The sequence below is a fragment of the Puccinia triticina genome, chromosome 14A (genome assembly GCF_026914185.1).
Source record: "Puccinia triticina chromosome 14A, complete sequence".
NCBI lineage: Eukaryota > Fungi > Basidiomycota > Pucciniomycetes > Pucciniales > Pucciniaceae > Puccinia > Puccinia triticina.
In genome coordinates this window covers 3,233,610-3,256,859 of record NC_070571.1, presented here as the reverse complement: position 1 = coordinate 3,256,859, position 23,250 = coordinate 3,233,610, and the positions used below count along the sequence as shown (strand labels likewise).

At 50.2% G+C, this 23,250-nt stretch overlaps 6 protein-coding genes across 6 annotated transcripts; 2 read left to right on the top strand and 4 right to left on the bottom strand.

Annotated features, from left to right (window-relative positions):
• Positions 1–5,789: 5,789 nt before the first annotated feature.
• Positions 5,790–8,001, bottom strand: PtA15_14A314 (uncharacterized protein; the record flags this gene model as incomplete). The annotated part of the gene is made up of 8 exons (XM_053163017.1): positions 5,790–5,835; positions 5,921–6,210; positions 6,335–6,433; positions 6,504–6,898; positions 6,981–7,194; positions 7,300–7,523; positions 7,772–7,866; positions 7,955–8,001. The coding sequence occupies 8 exons, from the start codon at positions 7,999–8,001 to the stop codon at positions 5,790–5,792; spliced, it is 1,410 nt and encodes a 469-aa protein (XP_053026985.1).
• Positions 8,002–11,585: 3,584 nt separating this feature from the next.
• Positions 11,586–12,358, top strand: PtA15_14A313 (uncharacterized protein; the record flags this gene model as incomplete). Its single annotated transcript, XM_053163016.1, has 2 exons — positions 11,586–11,947; positions 12,046–12,358. 2 exons carry the CDS (start codon positions 11,586–11,588, stop codon positions 12,356–12,358), a joined length of 675 nt encoding a protein of 224 aa, XP_053026984.1.
• Positions 12,359–13,619: 1,261 nt separating this feature from the next.
• PtA15_14A312 (uncharacterized protein) lies at positions 13,620–15,300 on the bottom strand (the record flags this gene model as incomplete). Its single annotated transcript, XM_053163015.1, has 3 exons — positions 13,620–14,027; positions 14,129–14,573; positions 14,870–15,300. 3 exons carry the CDS (start codon positions 15,298–15,300, stop codon positions 13,620–13,622), a joined length of 1,284 nt encoding a protein of 427 aa, XP_053026983.1.
• A 122-nt stretch (positions 15,301–15,422) lies between these two features.
• Positions 15,423–18,149, bottom strand: PtA15_14A311 (uncharacterized protein; the record flags this gene model as incomplete). The annotated part of the gene is made up of 5 exons (XM_053163014.1): positions 15,423–15,647; positions 16,240–16,507; positions 16,690–17,087; positions 17,151–17,744; positions 17,811–18,149. 5 exons carry the CDS (start codon positions 18,147–18,149, stop codon positions 15,423–15,425), a joined length of 1,824 nt encoding a protein of 607 aa, XP_053026982.1.
• A 206-nt stretch (positions 18,150–18,355) lies between these two features.
• Positions 18,356–18,814, bottom strand: PtA15_14A310 (uncharacterized protein; the record flags this gene model as incomplete). The annotated part of the gene is made up of 1 exon (XM_053163013.1): positions 18,356–18,814. The coding sequence occupies one exon, from the start codon at positions 18,812–18,814 to the stop codon at positions 18,356–18,358; it is 459 nt and encodes a 152-aa protein (XP_053026981.1).
• Positions 18,815–19,529: 715 nt separating this feature from the next.
• On the top strand, positions 19,530–20,812 carry PtA15_14A309 (uncharacterized protein; the record flags this gene model as incomplete). The annotated part of the gene is made up of 2 exons (XM_053163011.1): positions 19,530–19,673; positions 19,730–20,812. 2 exons carry the CDS (start codon positions 19,530–19,532, stop codon positions 20,810–20,812), a joined length of 1,227 nt encoding a protein of 408 aa, XP_053026980.1.
• Between the last annotated feature and the right edge of the window lie 2,438 nt (positions 20,813–23,250).

Sequence of the window (23,250 nt, the reverse complement as noted above, 5' to 3'; positions counted from 1 at the left end):
GCTAATGCTTATTTAGGTTTGATACACTTAATCCACTAATCCCTGCACTCATCGCAAAAATAGTAATAAATCCGTAATGCATAATTTGAAATCGTCGTAATCCCGCTTTTCTTCACTCCAAACTCTGCCTCAAACCTCAAATCTAATTGTCTTTTACTTGTTTGGCTTTTGGTCTTTTAAAATCTTTGTTTATAAAGTGAATTATCAACAGCTCCATGATGTATCACTGGTTATCTATCATGTCTTTATGGTTCATATAATTTGTATTGGTATTTTTTTTGGCCCCTGTCTATCCTTTTGTTATTATTTTCAGAGATGCACCAGTCCAATTTTTTATTATTCTGATTTGTGTAGGAAAATTGTTTTGTGATTGTTTTTAATTACATGGTGATCCTTGCTTGTTTACAAGTTGCTTTACATGGCCCCCTTCAAAAAATACCAGAGCTCTTGGAGGCATCTGTATGATGCAAAAAATAGAGGATTGGAAAAACAACTCCCATATTTTGGGGAAACAACTCCCACACGTCGCCAGGACCAAATTGTCACCCGGTCTGGACGTCAACCTAGCCCCTTTTTTGGGCTACAGCTTTTTTTGGAGTTGTTCCCCTAAAACAGCTTTTCTCGGAATCGTTGCTACTAATTTTTTTGTATTATTTGTAAACTTGCTTCATGCACTGCGGAAAAGTCTTTGCGCACTGTGCAGTGCACAAATTTCAAACTCTTTGCACACTGCAGGTGAAGGGATCAAAGTTTTCAAGTTTTTTTTTGATGAATCAATATATAGAAAGGCCTTTGATTGCCCTCTGCACATTTTTTAGGAGTTTTTTGAAGCTCCCTTGTATGCTGAAAACACCCATTAAGAAACAAAACAAGTTCAGTTGTTTGGGGGGGCTTGAATTAAGGTTCACACATGTCAGAAATTCCAAATAATTTAGGCCCCGTTTGGCTGCCGTGTTATATGTCATAAATGGTTGAATTTATGACGCCGCAACCCAAAGTTCGCCCCCCGTTGCCACCAAAACTTTGAAACCCCCGGGGGTTGTGTGTCATAAATTTGAACATTTATTAATGGTTTAACATTAAGCGGACCGACGCGCACACCAAAAAAATAATGGCAGCATTCCGCCCCCCCCCCACTTTGCAATAAACTACAGGTCACAATTGTCCTGGATTGCTTGGCTCCTTAAGCAATTGGCGCCAAGCAGGAGCCAAGCGATGACCTTAAATTGTCTACAAGCCGTGCTCTTTTATACTGTGGCCCAAATCCTCATCTAATCAATGCTTTTTTATTTTTCCCTCCTATTTCCGGTTGTGAAGCCTCCGGATCAGGAAGTCGCTCCTTGCCTTCCGCTTAAGGTCAGACCCTTGGCCTGATCTCTTCCTCTCACCGCTATTGGTCCTTGCTTCATTCGTTGTTATGTCGACTTCGGCACCTTGTGTACTCATATGCCGCTCTCGGCCGTATTGCTGTTTGCTGCAAATCACTAATTCCCTCATATATCACCAATTCCGGGATACTGAGACCGGGTCCCGGGATATCAAGTTCCTTTGTGTATCGCCATTTTGAGGATGGTTGCAAAACCCAGGAAGATGAGACTGTGTGCCTGGTCCCTTAATCATGAGGAGTGTAATAATCTACCCCTACATTTTTTCCTTTTCCCCCTTTTGCCAGCAGCCCACATTGACTTTGTCTTTTATGGGACTGTTGAGCTATTCATTGCCCACAGCAAACCACTCCCCACGGCAAAATATTATTTCTCAAACATCCATAAAACGCCCAATACTCATGCCACAACGTATTCTCTTCATCCACGTTGACCAGATGGCTTTCCCAACAGTCAGCGCTTCCATACCGCTTTCCCAACTACAACACATCCCTACCCAAGATGAATTCATTACCTATCTCTATTCCCCAGCAGGACCTATATCTTCAACGCCGTCTTCACACATATGTGATCCTCTCTACAAAATTCTCCTTCGCCGATCCACCAAGAATCCTATTTTTGGGAGCTCCTGGCTTTCTTTCAATGGCACCCTCAACCTAACATCTATTACCGCAACTTCAATTTTTGTCAAAATAATTGCGGAGGTTGATTGCTGGGCTATTACTCCCGATGCCCTCTACTCAACCTATGTCCGCCCAAGCATTGCTGGTCGCTTGTGCATTGACAATATAGGAAACAAGATCCAAGCTTTTTTGCCGGCTACTGGCCCTGTGAGACAACGAAATAATTACCTACAGGCGTAATCTTCTTTGCTGATACTCTTTCCACAATGCAGCATGGCCCTCGCTTCATATTACACTTTGGGCCCCGTGTCAACGCCGGCATTAAGAGTGGCCTACTCATTAGGAATGTGGTCCTTTTTTATGGATACATCGCTGGGGAAATCAGACGCTCCATACACGTTGTTGTGAGATGTTTCTAAGCCTTGGACTCCTTGCCAGAAGAAAGTCTGAATAAACTGGATTTCCCTGGCTTTCCTGAACACTGCTTATCCTTAGCAATTGGAATGCCTGTAATGTTGTTACGGAACTTGAATATTCCACAAGGCTTGTGCAACGGCACTCAAAAGATGGTGACGCGCTTAACAAAGTGGACAATGGGCGCGAAGATTTTGACGGGGTCTCACAGAGGAAAAGAAGTTACATTAACAAAGATAACACTGCAATACAAGGGGGAGGCCCAGGCTAAGATCTCTTTCTACCGCAATCAGTTCCCCGTAGTAGCATGTTTCTCAATGACTATTAATAAGAGCCAGGGCCAAACATTGAATAATGTAGTACTTTTATTGAAGTCTCAGGTTTTTGCTCATGGTAAATTGTATGTAGCCTTGTCACGAGTGACTTCTCCAGAGAAGTTGGCTATTTTCCAAATTGGAACATCAAAAGATCTCCTCAATGTAGTTAATAGATATGTCTTAAATTAGATCTTTATTGTGGAATATTAAATTTTTCTCTCAATTGTATGCTGGGAATTTGGAATTGAGGTACCATCAACCTTTTTTAGTGTGGTATTACTTAGTAGTGGACCAGGCTTCACCAAGGGTAATGAACCTGCGACTTGCTTCAACTTTTGTAGAACTGTTCCCGTAATGATATGCGATTCCATCGGAACTTTTTACATAACGTGTGCAGTTGACATGGCAGTAATGGTCACGGGGCGGCGGAGCCGCCCTTAAACCCTAGTGATGTATAATGCGGCAGCCAAACGGGGGCTTAATGAATCATGATAGATATATATTCAGGTGTTTCAAAACTTTTTGGCCACTTTGTGTAAGAACAAGGCTTTGAAAAATTAGGAGATAGCACCACTTACTGGTGCACTTTGACAGATTACAAGCAAAATTTTCTGATTTTTCAAAACCATATTCTTGCACAACATGGCCAAAAAGTTCTGAAACACTTGAATATATATCTATAATGATTGAATAGATTATCTGGATTTTTGGCATGCAGGAACCTTAATTCCAGGTACTCAAATGACTGTACTTGTTTTTATTCTTAATGTGTGTTTTCAGCATACAAGGAAGCTTGAAAAACTCCCAAAAAATGTGCAGAGGGAAATCAAAGGCCTTTCTATTGATTTGTCAAAAAATCTTGAAAAAATTAATTCCTTCACCTGCAGTGCACAAAGTGTTTGGAAATTTGCACACTGCACAGTGCGCAAAGAGTTTTCCGCAGTGCGCAAAATAAGTCCTTTCCAAAAAGGGGGTTAAGAATCATACCCCGTTTTTACACATTTGGAATTGTACCCAGTTTTAGCTAAAATGGCAATTGGGACCTCATGGGTACCTGGACAGCTAACCTTTTTTTGCCAAATCAAATACCAGTACCTGTACTTGTACCCGTCAGGCGGGTGCTGGCGGTACTTAGGTGGTGTACCCGCAAGTATACCACCGGGTCTTGCACATTGCGGTTGTAAACGTACATAATGGCGGTCTGGACGGGAAGAGAGAACTCATGGTCTACACAATAATGATATGTATGCAAGATGATGCAGTTTTTCAGAGCCATTATTAATTGGAGACCCAACTGGCAATTAATTCAATGAAGAAAACGGCCTGGTAACAATTGAAAAGTGGGCTTGGAGGACTTCAAGCGCCTGTTGTGTGTCCCTCAGACCATCCGCACTGGGCGCTAAGTTAGCCCAGATTAGGGCACTAAGTTTGACCCCGCACCCGCATTGGGTTGGATCAACCAGGGATCAACTTGACCCGGAGCTCTGTTTGGAGCTAGTGGGGTCTAAATGTAGACCCCACTAATCCTGGGACTAATCCCAAAATGAATATTCATCATGCTTGTAAGCATGAACTTTATGTGTTTAGGTGCCAAACACATAACATATAGGCACCTAAACACATAACCTCCAACAGCCTTGGACCCGCTGCATGGATGGCAAATCAGATTGGCCTATTAATCTGAGCTAGTTAGCCCAGGCTAATCTAGCCACGGATGCAGATGCTCTCAGAGCTCAAGTTGTAACCTAACCCGGGGTTTGGCACAGGGGGTCATTCCCCTCCCAAAGCCCATATCCAAGTTCACCCAGGTGTAGACCAAACCACCTGGGTGCTTAGGTTTTTTTTTTCCAGTCATTGGAAACTGCAACAGTGGGTAGTTACATTACACTACGTTACTCAAGCGTTTTTTGTAACATAACGATTGACCGTAAGTCTCTCTCAGTGCAACAGCAATTCCAAAAAAGGATGGTGAAAGGGACACGGATCTTCCTCACCCAGCGAAAGCTTGCTGCTAAAGTTAAGGTCTGATGACATCTAAGTTGGATTTTCACAAACCTAATGCCAAAAATGCCAGCAGTCCAATATCTGAACTGCCCACCCATAACCAAATAGACACCGCTAGTTCCTAGGGATCCGGTTTTGGTAGAAAAAGGAACCCAGAAATCATATCAAACCAATGATTTCAGGCCAGGTGGCCTTCATGATCCACGTGGATTGATGTTGATAGGAGGACCAAGGCAAAATGGGAGTGGCAGAAGAGCATTCTGTATCAATTGTGGGTTACTGCTGCACAGTCAAAGTTTAACAGTAGCATCAACCTGCCTCAACTTTAACAGCAAAGTTTGGCTAGGCAAGGAAAATCCCTGGATGGAAGATCTGTGACCCCTTTGCCATCCTTTTTTGGAATTGCTGTATATACCTCAACAAGGTTGCTTTGCTTGCCACAAAGTCACAAGGAACTGAGGTTATGATAAGATCTATGGGCCTCCCATAAGTGATCTGGAGCCACAAAAGCTAGATTTGTCTGCAAAACTCCTTTTTAGGTCTAAACCAACATCTGTGAGGGTCCCAGATATGACAGGAAGGCACACAACATCTTGCTAATTCTGGTCTTGAGCTCCTGGATTATATTGGCCTACTTGATTTCATCACATCAAGTTGTGGAGAGCTGTTGAAACCTCAAACCAACATACACTGAAATATCTAATAGATGTCTTCATAATATTCAGCTTTCCACTTGTTGAAATGGAAGTTGTACATATTCCACATCTATCTTTTTCATTTTCTAATTTTCTTTCACTTTTTTTATAGGTTTTTTTTTCCTGTAAGTCATTGACAACTAAAACCAACTTCAAAAAAAAAAGAAAAAAAACTTTGTGACATGGAACAAATAAATATAATATGTACAACTCCAGGATAAAAGAACAAACACGAGTTGTCGAGGGACAAAGGAAGCAGGCCGATAAAGGGGTTGTGGTGGTGGTTTTTTTGGAACATGTGATTAATACAAATAAACAGAGGGAAAAGAGAGGGGTAACGAAGCTCCGATTCTATCCGCGTTCCATCGATTCTCTCAAGGTGTTTAACAATTCATGACTGGGAAGAAAAGTGACCAACACAACGAAAAATAGGAACCAATCAGCACACTGAATTCAGGAGGATAAAAGGTGAGAGAGCAGACCATTCGCCAAGGTTAGCATTGAGGATAGCCTGTCCTTCCGGGATCGTCCCGTCCTTTCCCTTGAACTTGCCGTCGTTTCTGAGGTTATCGATCTGAGCCAAGGCGAGCTGGTAGGGATATAAATCGCGCGGCGAGAGACCATCACCTCCGTACTTCAAAACCTCGTTGAGACACTTCTTCAGCGTCGATAGCTTGTTCGCTATCGGCATCAATTCCTCTGAGATTGGCTCCGACGACGACATCAGTCGGTAAATCAGCCCGTAACACCTTCGCAACAAATAGTGTAACACCTTTGTGAATCGAAATCATTACACATTAATCAGCTCCTTGGATTGTATTCGACATTCTCTAGTAATATATTTTTGCCTGATGGGTGGGGTTTAGTTGAGAACGTTGGTGCATGATCTTACTCACCAATTGCCCTTCTGGTTTATTTCCTTCAGCATCAACGAATTTTCCATCGACCCTCATCGCATCCAACTCTTGAAGAGAGACTTGAAAGTTATACAAATCCTGTATGGACAGATGATATGAGGGGGACATGAATTTGATGAAAAAAGTGGAGATGGTAAACCCAACGAACGGTTTCTCTCAACGTCCAACGATGAGTCAAAGTGAGTCGTTCCAAAGCGGCCTTAAGATCGCAGAGACGTTCATAGATGGGCTGAAGAGTAGGCGAGACGTCCTCCTTTCGGGCGCCGATCTCCTGACAAATCTCGAAGTTTTCTTCGAGTAGCCCGGTGAGGATGGCCTGACCTTCAGGGACGGAGGAGCCACCGGGACCCAAGAACTTGCCATCGATCCGCTTCGAATCGATCTTCCTGAGCTCCTCCTGGACTGTCGTCAACTCGGCCGTCGTCGGCTTCCGCGCCGCCATCGCCGCTAGTTGCCGTCGGATGGTAATCAGCCGTTGGTGGATCGGTACCAGTTCGACTGACAAAACTGACAGCGAGGCCACTAATGACTTGAGCATCTTCTCTACATATATGTATGTTTTGGTCCATAATGAAGCTGTCAGATATCGATTTTCAATCATCACAGATGTGAAATGTATACCCACGGCATTCTTCCCATTTCCGAAGGAGCAGCTTCGTCAATCCTTCAGGATGTAACTCTTCGTCTGGTACTCCATCAACCTCGGCCTCTTTCTTAGCTGCAATCTCCTTATCTTCGTCCCGAATGATGATCACCTTGAGTTCATCCAATCGCGATTGGAATGGCTTGAGATCGGTCTCCGTGTACACCCCGGACTCGTCCATATGATCTAACAATTGCTAAGGAAGTAAAAGTCTGGACTGTAAATAAAACAAAACATGCACCATATTTCCGGAATAGTCGACATATATGACGCAAGCAAGAAATCTCGAATAGAGACCGACCTTCATGGTGGCCAATTGGCAATAGGCAGCGGGAGATTCCCTGCTTTTTCCGATGGTTAGGAAGAACAGACTGAGGAGTTGGAAGACGTCATTGAGTGTTGTGTCTACTCGATTGTTGGTGTGATGGGTTTCATGGGAGGATGACTTGGGCTCTTGGTCTTCTTGTTCACTGGTTGCCGCTTGATCGCTTGCAGAATCATCTCGTACTTCGTTCAGCTTGTTGACTGTTTTTTTATTTTATTTTATTTTTGGTTTTATCATCATCATTCAAATCAATCGTGTTTGATCAACATGTCAGCTCTTCTAGATCTGAACACGAAGAACTTTGGACATATATGGACGATAAGGATTTTTTTTAAAATGATCGATCGGGCGGGTATCTCTTTTTTCTTTGAAAATTGCGTTTTTTGTAGGTGTGAAGTTTTCCCTTCGTTTTTCAAGTGGTAAATGTGAAGAGAAATGAATGATTGACCTTGTTTAATAACAGCGGCGTAGATTTGCATCACATCACATGCACGAATGTATTCGGATCTGTCCTTCTTGAGTTTTGTCAACCGAGCTCGAATACTTACGGAGGAGAAGGGGAGAACGTTCCAAGTCGATCGCCTTCTAGTTAGCATACCACGAACGAGCAGACAAGAGAGATGAACTCAACTTGACTAATGCCTCGAGTATCGGCAGTTCGGATGCTGGTACTGGCATCTTGAGGATGGGGATGTTATCTGATGTCGGGTGTTGTTGTTGTGGTTCTTGTTAGAGTTTACAGTCGTCCTCCGTTCCCCGGCGATGTGAGGTTTCGAACCTTCGTTATCTTCGACCCACGGCACAGGTCCGAGCTGCATCATCTGCAAACTTAAACTTGTCTCCGCAAGCTCACTGTCGCAGATTCATCATCTGTGAACCCTGCCTTGAAACCACCCCGATAACCCCCTCACAGGAGTTCACATAAATATGTACTGCTGATTGCCGCTGTCATAAACCTTTGCAAAATTCACTTTATTGGTGGGCCACTTCCCTGCGGAATGCCACACTATAACTGTGCACAAGTAAGCTTAATCAAACCCTGTTCAAGTTTATAGCCAGTATTTTGTTGATGTAAGTGACCCCTCTTAATAACCCGGGGTCCTCAGGCAATGAAGGTTTGGCCGAATGTCTGAGTGCCTACTCCTATACCGGTAACAGCTCTCAACATTTCCTCAATCAGATGAGAACATGCAAAATGTCTGCTTTACAGAAGAATGGAAACTGGACGGGTTTGGGCCGCCCGCACGTGCAAGATTAAGACAGATGGGCTACATACATAGCCTGGGCCATTGGCAGCCAAAGTGGTGCCCAACCCGCTCCATGTGGGCCCCTGTGATACATGAGCTACCGGCCGGCGGCCCACGGCCCATCAGCAAAAAGACATGTATTTGATCAAGGATTATTTGGAGTGGTGGCTGAAAGCTCAGATGAATTCATGTGCGTATCAGAAAGGGTTAGGACAAGCAAACAAGTGAAGACATGGCCGGAAATCAATGAATGCTCCTTCAACTGCGCCCTATAATCATTTCCAAGTGATTCCATGACCACAGGGCTGATGGGCTTGAAGAAGATGAAACTAGTCTGCATGGCGAAGGAAACAGATCCCCGGCGAGTGCCGAAACTGGTCTAAAATGGTTACAATTTCTCTCTAACATTTCCTCCATGTACCCAGGCAAATTGACGAGAAATTGAACGGCGGTGAGAGTAGAGTTTCTTTTCGACTAGAAGTCTTTGCCTCCCCAGAAATCTTCCTTCCATTGCCGTACGTACGCAAGTCGCACGGACCAAAAGTTCATGGCTAGTGCAGTGAAAGGACAAAGAATCAGCTTCACGTCCTGCTTGAATTCAGACGTAATGTACCAACATGCGATCATCGAAACAACCAGATTCATGAACTTGCTGGCTACCTGTCTTAATAAGGAACGCCCTCCTCCCGTCATTCTGACAGGAATATCGAGATATACGACGTTAAGATATTTTTGGTTTCTTTTGGGAGGTTTGGATGTTTTTCGACGACACGAAGGTAATATTCGTGTGCCTCCTTGCGCCGGCGGGGCAGGTCACCAACAAATTATAGTGTCTGTAAATGAACACCTATGTAAATATATAATTGGGAGCATCATAAGACATAGATAATTTTGCATGCTCATCAGAAAGACGTGGACCTACTTTTTTGTAGCCTATTCTCAAAGGACGATTTAGACGATGTAAAGATGACAGGCGTTGTCCTCTCCTTTCTGTCACCTAAAAAGGAAAATTGAGAAACACCCGCATCTTGAAGGGAAGGCTGTCAATAGATATTGCCTTCATTTCAACGCGCCGTCATGAGCAAGAGACGCACCTCGTAGCCAAGGCATTTGCTTTGTCACTAACACCTTTGGTTGTTCCCTGTTGGATAACACCATGACTTGAGGCGTTTTGACAGCTCATTAATAATAGCTGCTCCATGACTTCGGCCGGGTCGATTATGCCGGTACCAAAAGAGCTTCTACCGGCCCACCCCTTGGCCCCGGGGAGCAGATGACGCCAGATATCCGCAAGCATCCGCGCGCCCGATTCCGTCTCTCATAAACGCGTGAATAAAATGACCAATCGTCCCGGCCTTCACGTCACGAAGATCGAAGTTCAGTGGGTGGCACTCCGGGGTAACATCGGGTCGTTGACGATGCAACTCGTCGCGTTAGCACCTTTTTTCCGGGACTTGGTGGGCCGTGCAAGACTTCCAATCGCGGCCCTCCCTGCAAGATATCATGACACTTTGCTGGATCGGTCGTAAAAAGCGCACCCGGACATTCGACGAAAACGAGCTGAGCAAGAGGGAGACGACGCCATCCTGGATGGTCCGAGAGTAAGCGAAACAGAAAGCCAGGCAAATTGTGAAAGAAGCTGGCGACTGACACTGGCACTCGTGTGATTGACCACTGCAGCCGGAGCAAGATCGCGAAAGCATGGTGTTGGGATGGTTGGGTGGGATGTTGTTTGTTTGCGAACGCCGACTATGCTGATCACTCAAGCACTCGGCAGCCTTGAGAAAGACGTAGCAACTACCAAATTTGAGCCCAGCGCGGACCATGCCCATCTGAACCAATGTATATCTGATGCGCATCAAAGCCTTAACTGACCCAAGTGGCAGATGTCGTCACTGAAGTGAATTTGGACACGCGGCTCATTCCCTCTGTTTCTGCAGATGATACATATCGCAACAGAACATTCTCAGAAAACACTTGTAAATATCCAAGTTATTATCGGTCCTTAAAATTCCTCGCGTCAGCTCGCATCTTCTGGTCCCTTTGATTCTTTCTTTTGAGTCGTGATTTGCCAAAATGATGGAAAACCGTGGCCATGTGGACTATGATTGATCAGGCAACCATCCAGGTTAGTGTCAGCTGGCGTGATACTCACAGTACCCTTAGCAGACCATGGTAAAAGTTGATATTTAGTCAAGGCATCCTCCTCCTTCACAAGAGGGACTCACTTTCCTTTTTGGAATTCTTATCGCAATAGAGATCATATGCGCAGGCCCAGTCTGCGCGGCGGAGACACGCTACCAGATCTAGTGAGGTCATTAGAGACCACAAAGCTACAGTACCACCTGGCATCCAAATATGTGCCGAAGAAAATAAAGGCAAGTTGCAAGTGTTTGCAGCAACACAAGTTAAAACACATTTACAGGTGCCCAAACGGCATTGCAACCGGTTTGTCGATGTAGGGCAGATTTTCTTGGAAAATTTCGATTGAAAAGCTCAACGATTAGTGAAATCGGTCAATGTTGACGCTCAATTTTGCGCATGACCCTGAAATAACTGGTCCAACAAGCCTTTCTATACCTACTACGCAGAACATTTCCTTTAAGCTTATAGCAATAGAAATACTTGGTACGGTGAATGAAACAATATTAAGATAACAATCTACCAATATTTGGTCTGATAGAAGCCCCGCCAACTACTGGTAGGAAAAGTCTCCTTAGGAGAAAGGGCTCAGCAGTTAGGCCGTTGCTAGGTGTTTGCACGCGCCTTCCTTTCAAACCTTAAAAACCGCGACAAAATGTTCAGATGCTGAGCCCTCAACCTGTGACGCTGCCGCATTGTGTTTATTATTTAACCCGAGTGCTCCCCCCAGAGGAAAATCTATCCTCACCCTTCATCCCTAGCAAAGAGCAGCACACTCTAGAGTCTACAAATCTCCAATAGCAATCTTCATACCCGGTTTCCACTTCTTCTCTACCGCTCCACCACATCCATAAATAGCTTTTGAATCCCAAAATGCCTTTGTTCAAGGGGAAGATGCGCGAGGAGGAGGACTCGGACTCAGACGAATCCTTCCATTGTTGCGGAAGGCCAGAGGACCTCCTCGACGAATTCCGCTCCTCAATGGAAGCTCCCAAATCAGATGGGAATGAGGTACGCGTCCCCGACGACCAGGACTACTACCTCTATTCCGCCGGCCTTGAGCGAATGAACTCGCCCAGCAATGGGCCAGCCCACGGCTCACTTTCTTCGAATCGCGACTTGCAACGGGCTCCAACCGTCTGCTCCTCTGATTCCGGCCACACTCGGGTCGCAAGCACTCTCCTCATCATCAAAACTGACGAGGTAGTCTCGCCCTCCTCTTCGCCCCAGATGACGTAAGTAATCCCGGCAACTCTATGATCCTTTCCTGGGCCCTACCCTCCGCGATGAAGTTTTCCAGCCTTTAATCAGTTTGGCTGCTTGCGTTATATAGGAATGTTCGAGTCCAACTGGCCAACCCAAGCCAGCCTTCCAGGCCAAGGAAGACATCGAAATGGAAGATCCAACTCCATCGGCCCCACAGTTTTCTCCGCATGGCCATCAGCCCAGCCGATGAGCGCCCGCCAAGCCCCGAGCTTTCGACGGCCCAAGCCTCAGCCCTCCATGGTCCTCCGCCATCAGCATCATCTCTTCGTCGGCGGGGAATGGTTTTCACTCCGACCAGCCTTCCGGAGCAACTGAAGGAATTGGCTGAGACTGAAGATTCAGATGGCAATGGTACTACACGGCCCGCCGGCTCATTGTGATTTTTATTACTTCCTCCTTGTTATTAGTATTATGTTACACCATGCCACTCGTTCATATTCTGGTCTGCTGTTGTGCTCTCTTTAACCACCATGCCACTCTTTCATATTCTGGTTGTCTGTTCTGCTCTCCTGAGCGACCATGCCTCTCTTTCATATTCTGGTTTTCCGTTCAACATCCAACTGAAGCTGTCTCTTTCACCATTACTGTTCAATTATATGTTTTGATCAAATCCGTGTAGCTTCAATTATTATATGTATACCATGGAAAGAAGAAAAAAACCTCATTTGTGTATCTCTTGAATTGATTTCGACATTGAATAACGAGCAAATGATTGATAAGTATTTGTTGAATTGATTTTGACATCGAATAAAGAGCAAATGATTCATAAGTTTGATTGTGCTGAGCTTTGAGACTATGATAGCCAACGTGCAAGGCATGTTATCCCCGACCTTAACTATCCCTCCTGGCGCTTCCGCCCAGGAGGAACTCAGTCACGTTCGTGTTATCCCATGTACTCAGCTGATGCAATATCCATGCTCCTCAAGCTCATCACACCAGAAAGCGGCGACAGGCGAGTCACCTTGCACGGCCAAGCCTGTAAGCCTTACCTCGAACCGACACATTAGACCGGTCCGCGGAAAGAACCCTCTTACATTCCTCGGGTCAATCTAGTTGTGCCGTCCGGAGAGGAAGGTGCAGAGATCTCCACCGGTCCGACACGATAGACCGGTCCGAGGGAAAGGGGAGGAGGGCTCCTGGCGGACCGAACTCTTGTATTGATCCGAGATGGCAAGATTATTGATTGCCAGGTCGCTTGCCTCCATCCAGTGTCTACATAGATGTTATAGCAAATAGATTAAGATCAACGATGAAAAGGCTGAAATGACGGGGATGCAGACAGCGACTGCGGTGGCACATGTTTTGGCCTCTGCGTGCCACATACGGGATAGCGGCCCGATGACTGAGGTGCTCTTACCGAATTACTTGGCACAGAAAATGGAAACAACCCGACACCGCCAGTTCCACTCAGACAAGTCACAATATATACCATTTGCATAGGCCTCCGTGACGACGTAGTGTTATCAGACAGCAGACTATCCAAGAGGTGCTATTTCATTCTTTGTCGACATGTCATCATATCTTTTTTTTTTTGGAGTATCATTAGTAACGAGGAAACTTTGGATGAATGTTCTCCATATACCGGAGGACATCTGAGGTTGAGATGCGAAGAGCCAAAAATACAGACTACAAGGCGAGATGTTAGCTGGTCGCCGGTTGGCGTGCCACTTGCCGATTAACGTGAGCGACACCGGCGTTGATGAGGAGAGCGGGGCCGAGGGAGAAGCCGACGGCTTTCATGTCGTACACGGACAGGTAATTGAAGACCGTCCAATGGTGGAGCCGATGGATAGTGATGAGCTCGCGCGTGTGCTCATCGTGGAGCGGGATGTGGCAGAGCTTGAGAAAGTCTTCCATCTCGAGCGCGGCTGGGTCGAATGTCCGAGGGTCCAGATCACTCGGTCTCGGTCGCTTAGAAGGCCGCGGTTGGTCTGTAGAGGATGCCGCATTTTGACCAGCTCTGCTCGCTGGCCGTTCGCCGGGCGTTGTTGTAGCTTCTGGGGCCGCAGTCGTCCGCGATCCAGATGCTTCATTCAAGGTCATGGGGGACTGGGGTAGGTAACAAGACGTTGGTTTGTGGAATTTGGATTGCCAATCTCTTGAAAATAAACATCTTCAGAAAAAAATTATAATAGCCGAGAGCAACTCACTCTGGCATGAGTTGCATTGGTTGGGCTCAGGGGCTTGACCAGTAGGAATTGGATCTTTGGCAATTCTGAGGCCATGCAATTCTGAGTGGTAGCCTGCTCTCTATCCAAGAATTCTCGGAAACTATCGTTGTCTGTGATGCAGTGATAATCGTTTTCTATCATGGAGTGACTGGGACAGCCACGCCAGACAATTCTCTTGTCGCCGTCGGCAGTCTTCAAGAATTGTGCTAGTTCCGGATCCTGATTCAAACCCGGCAAGTGTTCGAAAATCACTGTCCTCAATCGTTCGAATGGTAAGTCCTTCCGTATTTTCCACTGCGAACAAGCTCCATTGGCTGAACTGATGTGTTTGTAGGTTCCATCAGGCACCTCTACCCATAGAGAGTAGATGAACTCGAAGGAGATGCGAGATGGATCAGGAGTATTGCGTCGAGCTGAATATCGCCTGCAGGCTGGTTGGCTGAGTCAGTGGGTGGGAAGGTGGAAGGCGGGCTGGGGTTCGTGTGGGATTTCCTCTACAAGAAAAGTATGGAGGCCCTTCACACCATTCTGGCCAAAAAAAACTAATCATTTTTGAAATGTTTTGCCCCCCCGTTACAGGTCAAAAAACTGCATATACACACATAAACATTCCAACATTCCCTCCCCAACTTCCGATGGTTCCAGAGGCATATCGGCCTTCTGCATGCGGAAGACGCCACCAGCGCTGCGGTACAGCACCCCAAACCTCCCCAAGCCCACTTTATCAATGCGCCCAAATTTCGGCGAGGGTGGGGGACATCAGGGGACATCTGCGACGGTCTTTCGAGCGAGGGTGGGCCGACGGACGCAAGAGCCCGGAGATGAGTGCCCGCCTGGCGGGCCGCGAGCACGGCAGGGACTCGTGTCATTTTCGAGTCCGATGAATCATGCACGCTGGACACCAATTTTTGGAGTCCACCAAGGCTGCCGCTTTTTCCAAAGCCCAATACAGGACGTGTGCATACAACATGGCGGGGATGCCCCGCGGCGCGGGCAGCGCCCCAAGGTGCGCCGGCCGAGCCAGCCGGATCTGACGACGACAGCATGAACAGTTGGCCCCTCCAGCGCGCGTCGGCCCACCCGAGCACCAGGACACAGGACGCAAGTGGACGCACGCAGCCACCCATACTCGCACAGACGACGCGGTCCATGGGCCCATCCCTTGCCCCCTCCTAGCCCGGCGGGTGGAAAAAAGAGACAGGCGAAGAGATACAATTACGTCGAGAGAGAGAGAGAGCCGATTACAACAAGCAAAGAGGGGGGGGGGGGGGGGTCAAGACGGGAGCAGACAGTCGTGCAGATAGGCGTCGAGGTCTTTCCACCCACTGCGGGTCCTCACGAGCACCTTAAGCTCGGGGGCGGGGGCGGGGGCGTTAGCCCGCTTAGCCTCGACGAGCTTGCACATGACCGACTTCTCCTCGACGGGTCTGCGCAAGCCGGCGCACCAGAAGGCGTAGCGGGCCTGGTCGCCGACGCCAGCGCCGGCGAGCCGGGCCTTCTCGGGGTTGCGCGAGAGGGGGGAGTCGAGCCTGCGGGGGACGACGGCGGAGGGCAGGGCCAGACACTTGGAGTGGATGAGGATGTCGAGCGGGTCGGCCGGGTTGGGGTCCTCCGCGGCCGCCAAGTGGGCCCGGACCGGCGCCGCCGGCGTCAGCGAGAGTCGGTCCGAGGGCCGCCGTGATAGGCCCGGCCCACCCGGAGGAGCCCGGCTGGGCATCTTCGCCAGATCCGACTCCGTGGGACTCAGCAGCCCGGCGCTGAGCTGGCCCGAGCTCAGCGTGGAGAGCGCGGTGGCCGGCCTGGTGTTCCGGGCGGGGATGGAGGACGCGGGGGGCGGGAAGGCGGCGCGCGAGTGGGGCCGGACGAGGTCGGCGAGCTCGATGGAGCCTTTGCTCTGCACCCGCTGGCTCTCCATGCTCGGGTCCCAGAGCGGCGCAGGGATGCGGGAGTGGCGCGAGGGCGGACGGGAGCGGTAGACGGACATCGACAGGGTCGTGCCGCACGACGCCTCGCTGCGCCCGGCCACCGAGCCCGGCCGCTCGTACGTTCCGCCGCCGTAGGGCGCCGAGCTCCGCAGGGCCGTCCGCGACTGCGTCCGCGACTGCGACCGCGACACCCCGCCCATCCCGCCCGTCGTCGTCCGGCGCGAGGAGCTCTTGGTCAGGCCCCCCGAGGAGGAGGAGGGCCCCCCCGGAGAGTCCTCGATCCGCTTGAGCGAGATGTTCCAGCGCGGCTTCTCGTAGCTCGGCGTGTGTTGGTGGTGGGCCATCTGCCGGGATCCCGGTCGGGCCCGTGCCGGATCGGGGACCGTGCTGGGCGCCCGCCGCGGCTCCTGCGCTGCCTGGCTCGGCGTCGTGGCTGTCTTAGAGGAGGAGGGTGCGAAGTTGAGCGTGCTCCGGATCGGCCGCAAGGAGCGGTGCTGGGCCGAAGAAGCATGGCCGGTGAGCGCAGTGGCGGAGACGGACGGGGTGAGCCCGGAACAGACGCTCGAGGGCTGGCTGGAGACCGAGGGGGTGGCGGAGGCGAACTTGTTGGCGAACTTGCGGAAGGGGGAGATCGAGCTGGAGATCCCGCTGGCATGGTGTTTGGAGAGGAACTGGGGCGAGGTGGAGATGAGATAGTTGAGCGCCTTGCGGGTCTTCGAGGACGAGCCGGGCGAGGTGGGTGTTGTGGGCGGATGGGGATCGGAGGGTGGTTGGAGGAAGGAGTGGTCGCTGGCTTGGACGGAGCAGTCGGCGGGTGTTGTGTCTGAACATGATGCTTGTTGGAGGATCTTCTCGACTGCTAGGAGGTCGAGTCCGACGCGGTTGATGTTCTCCTGGATGGTGGTGAATCGGAGGTTCATATCCGCATAGCGTCGGAGCACTTCGCCGTTCTTCGTGCTCCGACTCTTGATGCCCTTGGAGAGGATGCCAAGGACTCTTTCGCAGGATGGGACCTAACGATGACTAGTTAGTTAGCAGACAGATTGATTGATTGATTGAGAAGAAGGGTCTCTCACATAATGCTTGTTCTTGGCATGGAAGTTTTTGATGAGTGCGTTGTAGGATTTGATGAGTTCGTCTGATTCGAGTCGATCGGCGCTGGAGAGGGACGAGGCGTGTGATTCGCGGTTCTTCCTCCGGAGCGGGGAGGAGCTGAGCACGGGGGGGCTGCTCCTTCTTGTGCGGCGGTGGGTCTCCCTGACGAATTCCTGGGAGACGGCGAGGACCTTTTCGAGGCTTTCCATCATTTCCTCGGCCTGGCCACTGACGGCTCTGAAGACGACCAGCCACTTATCCTCCTTGAGCTCGTCCTGCAGCACCTCGGTGTCGTGCTGGATCCGCTGCCACTCTTCGGAGATGTTGTCGAACTTGTCGTTGATCAGCCTGGACTGGGCCGTGGAGGAGGACTCCTGCTGGCTCCGATAGGGTTGGATGAGTGTTTCGAGTTGGGCGATCTCGACGGCGGTGCTTTCGACCTTCTTCTCAAGCCTCATCAGGGCTTTGTCGACCTGTGTTAGGGCTGAGCCGCTCGGCCGGTCGGCAGCCAGGATGGATGGGCTGGTCTGTACGGATGAGTTTCGCTTGGATTCGGATTGAGAATGACGCAGCTCCTGTGTGTGTAAAGAGAGCATGGTTAGAGAGATCGGGAGAGAAGACGAGGTGAGTGGATGGCGTACCTGGACCTGGAAGAGCGCCAGGGCGACCTCTTGGATGGACATGGCCACCTCTGTTATGCGTGCGCTGAGGGCGAGGGTTGTGATGTCGTTGAGGATCTCCTGGGAGGGTCGTGACTGGTGGGAGGGTGTTTGGGAGGGGTGTTCGTCGGTGGAGAGTGGGGAGGGCTCGTTGGTTGAGGTGCTGTTGGAGTCTGAGGCGGGGTGGGTGTCGGTGGAGGGGGAGGGTGTTGGGAGGCGTTGCTGGAAGTCATGGTGGAGGGGGGTGGGCAGGATGGACTGGGAGAGTCTGTTGAGGTGGCTGTTGTGGTGTTGTTTGGCGAAGAGGGGAGTGTAGAACATGGAGTCGAGGTCAGTATGCTGCTGCTTGGGATGGTCATGGGCCATGGCGGATGCGGCGGGTGGTGGGGAGTGGGGAGTGGGGGGTGTGGGGAAGTATATGTAGTAGTGTACTGATTCTGAAACAGCCCCCCCTGGGAGGGCAGGGGGGTGGCTGCGGATGCGGCTGATCTGCAGCAGGCGCAACGGACGCTGTACACACAACCCACTCACTCTGGGGCGTAGTTCTGCAGGACTCTGTTGCTGGCCGGGCGGTCGGCGGAGTGTCTGCGCTGGAGGTCGACGAGCGAGGGGCTGGAGAGGAACTGGTTCTTGATCTGGCTCACATGGCCTGCGGAGAGTCTGAGGGCGGGCTGGTCTGTGGGCGGGGTGTGGAGGCGGAAGGAGGGCCTCCGGGGATGGTCGAGCGAGGCTGGGCGGAGCTGGGCGGTGAGCAGCGGCGGCGGGGTGGAGGCTGAGCGGGACTCGAAGAGGGCGGCGGTCGCCTTGACCTTGCTGAGCTTGAGGGCGAGCAGGTCGCGCGGGGCACTGGCGGAGGTCTGGAAGGAGCTGCAGAGCGAGCCCGGCTTGGAGGGCTGCTGGGAGTGCTGCTGCTGGGCGGGCGGGTTGACGGAGAGGGTGGAGTTGGAGTTCGACCGGCTCGAGTCGGCCGAGCTGTTCATGTCCATGGCACGAGCTAAGAGGAAGAAGAAGAAGAAGAATCGGAGGGAAACTAGCTGAGAGGAGAGGAGAGCAGGAAGAGAGTTGGGTTAGAAAAGGGCTCGGAGTGGTTGCACAACAGACCAGTAGCCACACCAACCATCCCTGCAGAAACAAAATGGTCACTATGTAGTCCACACAGCTACAGGAGCTGCAGTCTGGCTACTCAACCAACCCACCAGGCTCACACACCCATCATTTTTTCATCATCTGCGAAATGCCCCCACACTCAATATACACACATCACAACGGATCTGCTGCAAATAATCCCAGAGCAAAATATGCAGCCCAGATGGCCAGGAATTATGTATGTAAGCAGGGGGACCCGGTCCACCGGGCATGGACGTGTCTACAAGAAAAAGGCCTTGCACACCAACTCATTAAGGCTGGAGGGACAGAGAAAGATATGTATGGTAAGCCTGCCCACATGTATGTAGCACTCGCCAGAATCACATCCGGAGCTGTGGAGCTGGATCCAGCCGCACGGGCAGAGCCATACAGTTTCTGGGGGTGATAGTCAGATGTGATGTAGAGACAGCAGAATTATCACAGATATCCAAAACCTGCTGCGTGAAGATATGCTGAGGAGTACTTGTGGACATGTCACAGTTTGTAGGCGCGGGGGGATGTGCATGTGACAGGTTGGACACAAAACAGGGCGCATGGGACCGTGAGCCTCCAGAAATGGCCGACCACGCGAGCCCGACGACGACGACAGAGGACTTCCTGGGCCGACTGACGGATGCGCATTGCCACGCGAGCGACGCGTTCGAAGGCGCCGACCCGGGGCGGGCAGCGGGCGCGATCGGCGGCCTGGCGACCGGTAAAGTGACTCCCCCCTGGCCAAATTTTGACTGTCCCCGACGGGCTCATTGTCTGCATAGGTGTGTGTGATGTCCTCGTCGCTCGAGTCGCAGGCTAGGACCGCGGATCTCGCCGGCCGGAGGCCGGCCAAAGTCGTCCCCGCTTTCGGCCTCCATCCCTGGTTCGTGGGCGCGGTCTCGCTGGCACGGGCCGAGCCGATCGACAAGCGGACGCACTACCGGGCGGTGCTGTGCACCAAACACGCCCCGCTCTGCTCGCCGCCCACACCGGGCGATAGACGCGAGGACGAGGAGGCGCTTGAGCGCTGGCTCGACGGCCATCTCCCGCTGCTGCCCACCCCGATCCCTCTGGCCGGCTTCCTCGCCGAGCTGCGCGTCCGATTGGCGCAGGTCCCGGGCAGCATGGTGGGCGAGATCGGGCTGGACAAGGCGAGCACGGTGCGCATCCAGTCGGGCTCGGAGGGTGGGACGGGGGCCAGCAGGTACAAGGTCGCGATCGCCCACCAGCTCGCTGTCGTCCGTGCACAGATCGACCTCGCCGTCGAGCTCGGCCGGCCCGTCAGCCTGCACTGTGTCCAGGCCTCGAACGAGATCCTCGGCTTGGTCGACGCCTTGGTCGCCCGCTGGGGCCGCAGGTTCACCGGCCTCGATCCCTCCCCTTCCACGACCTCGTCGCCCGGCCGAGCAGGCCAGCTGGACCCCTCCACTCCACGCGGGATCAACGTTTGCTGGCATTCGCCCAGCCTCTCCGTCGACGTGCTCCGCCAGATCCAGCGCAAGCTGCCCCAGACGGCCTACTTCTCCTTCTCCAGCCACCTCGCCATCCTCCATCGCCCCCGCGCCCTCCCCGGCGACGCCGCTCACTCTCCCCACGAGACGCCGGCTCTGCTCGACGGACAATACTCCCCCCGAGCGCTCCGCGCGATCCAGGCCACGCCCATCGACCGCTTGCTCCTCGAGACCGACCACGCCGCCGACCCGTCGATGATCGACGAAAAGATGCGCACAATCTTCAGGGTCGTCCAGATCGCCAGGGCTTCCGCCCCCAGTGGCCTGGGTCTTCCTTCGCTCGACCCGGCGGACTCTAACTCTCTGGCTGCGCAGATCGAGGCGAATTGGAATCGCTTCTACAAGGGCGCGTGACTCGGCTTTCGTGCCGTGCAATCAATTCATCTTCACTGTCACTTATGAGTGGTAGCAGTTGGGCCAGCCTTTTTATTAGAATTCTACGAATATTATGATTGATAACAGAACCAGAACTGTAGAAAACAAGTTAGAAAGAATAGAAAATTAACAATAAGAAAAAGAAACTGTACCAGCTAAGACAATAATGTATGTAATAGGTCAGGCTTAAAGAAAAATGAACGAGGCTGAACACAGTGAGAGTCAGTAAAAGGAAGCACAACAAGAAGAATTTGATGTTCTTTTTCTCACCAAAGAACTCAGAAATGATGGCAACAGAGTTCAAGAAGGGAGGACTTGCGGCAATGGATTGAAGCCGATGTAAGTCAGAATTTGATTGAATTAGAAAGTTTGATTTGAATGAATCAAAGAGGTATAGAGTTTGAGTTGATTGAGTCAAAGAGAAGATATTGCCAATCAAGGTCAATGGACAATGGAGGAAAATAAAATAGGGCTGGGTGAGAAGGAGGCAACGGAAGAAGTGGAGGATTTAAGTTTTTTAAGGTTAGATTTCAAGATTGAAATCACAATGATGGAGTTAGTACAAAGTCAATAAGTAGCCTTCACTTGGGGATGACATTCAAGTGAAGGAAGGAAGTTGATAAGTTTGAGATGGAAGTAGAGTACAACTTTGCAGAAGAGAATCAACGGTGTGGAACTCCTACCGTGCCAGGCGGTAGGCAGAGCGTTGAGGGGATAGGTGCTGTTGAGGCTGCCCTCGTGGTGGTCCAGCAAATGAGATGAGGATCAGAAAGTGTGATAGCGTTGGGGGGGGGGGATTTTTGAGAGACAACGGGGATGGAATACCCTTGGCGGTGGTTGGTTTGAGGAGGATCAGGTGATGGTGATAAGGGGAATAAGGATCAGGAATAGTGCTGGGGATGCTGCCAGCGGATCAGAAAAGTGATGGAATTCTCTTGGATCAGAGCAAGTCCCACACCGTCCCATCCTCCAAGTTCAAACTCAAACTTGGACTCTGGGGAGTGACATGTCATCACATCCCTAACTACAAACATCAAACAGGAAAAGAGGAAAAAGAAGAAAATACCACAACAATCAAAGATAAAGAAAAACCAATAAGAATAAGGAAGAAAGGGAACACACAATCAAATGATAAAGGATCTAAAAAAGAAAACAAAAAAAACAAAAACAGAACAAAACCCACATGACTCATGTGTTAGGACCAAGAAAGGAAAAGAAAGAATCTGGGAGGGATTGATAATCTTGAGGAAGTGAGAAAGTATGAGAAGGGATCATCTTGAGGGATCTTGAGAATCTTGAGGCTGCAGGGTCTTGCTGGTGATCTTGCTGATCTTGCTGACTTGATGATTTTGTTGCTCTTGTGGGCCTCTACCAGTATGACCACCACAACGGGAGGAAGGAAGTAAGATGAAGATGCACAAAGAAATCAGAGTTGATGATGTGATGAATAAAGTGGCGAGTGAAAGATGGATTGCGTCATCAATTGATGATTTGGGGAAAAACGCCCACAGATGATGACTAAGGTTGAAGTCATGCAAAAGCCAGCAGCGCAAGCTGCTTGTCTAGAGTGTCAGAGCCAGAATTCCAACACTTTTGTTTTCGATCATCCTCCTCTTTAGAAGCATTGCTCTGTTCTTCCTTCTTTGTGAAAGTTTGGATGTAACCAAAGGATCTGGGAGCTGCACTGCCCAAGACCGGAAAAGTATATGGGACGCTGGGAGAATGAAGACAGGATGGTAGACGGGCGCATAGAGATCTAGATTTGGGCAGGATGGACGCTACAAATTAAATTGGATTGACCATGGAAGAAAGTGTGCCAACCTGAAGCCTGTCAGAAACTGCCTATTGTGACCGATGCTTTGGCACACCCCTACAACGGAGTGTGCTTTGGCACACTCCTACAACAGAGTGTGCTTTGGCACACTCCTACAACAGAGTGTGCTTTGGCACACTCCTACAATGGAGTGTGCTTTGGCACACTCCTACAACGGAGTGTGCTTTGGCACACTCCTTCAACAGATTGTGCTTTGGCACACTTGTACAAACGGCGAGCTGCTCTTGACAATGCGTTGGAGGATCAGATTGCGCCTGCAAGCACTGCCTCTTCTATTGAGATTGAGGGGCATCTGGGAAGGATGGAGGGGAAAAAAAATTTGGAATATGTGTAAGTTGGTGAGAAAGAGGAAAGGGACTGCCCTTTTTGTTCACACATGTATGTACATTGTATGTGTACATGATTTTTTTTTGCTCTTTGTTTCAAGGATGGAGAAAAATCCCTTTGGACATATACCGGGCAACTGCTGGTCGGCATACTGACCCAAGATTCCACCCCCACAGAGTACCCAGTGATATAGTGTGGTGTAGCCACTAAAAAGAAACACCCTGGCCAGATAACCTAGGCACAAACAGAGAGGCAC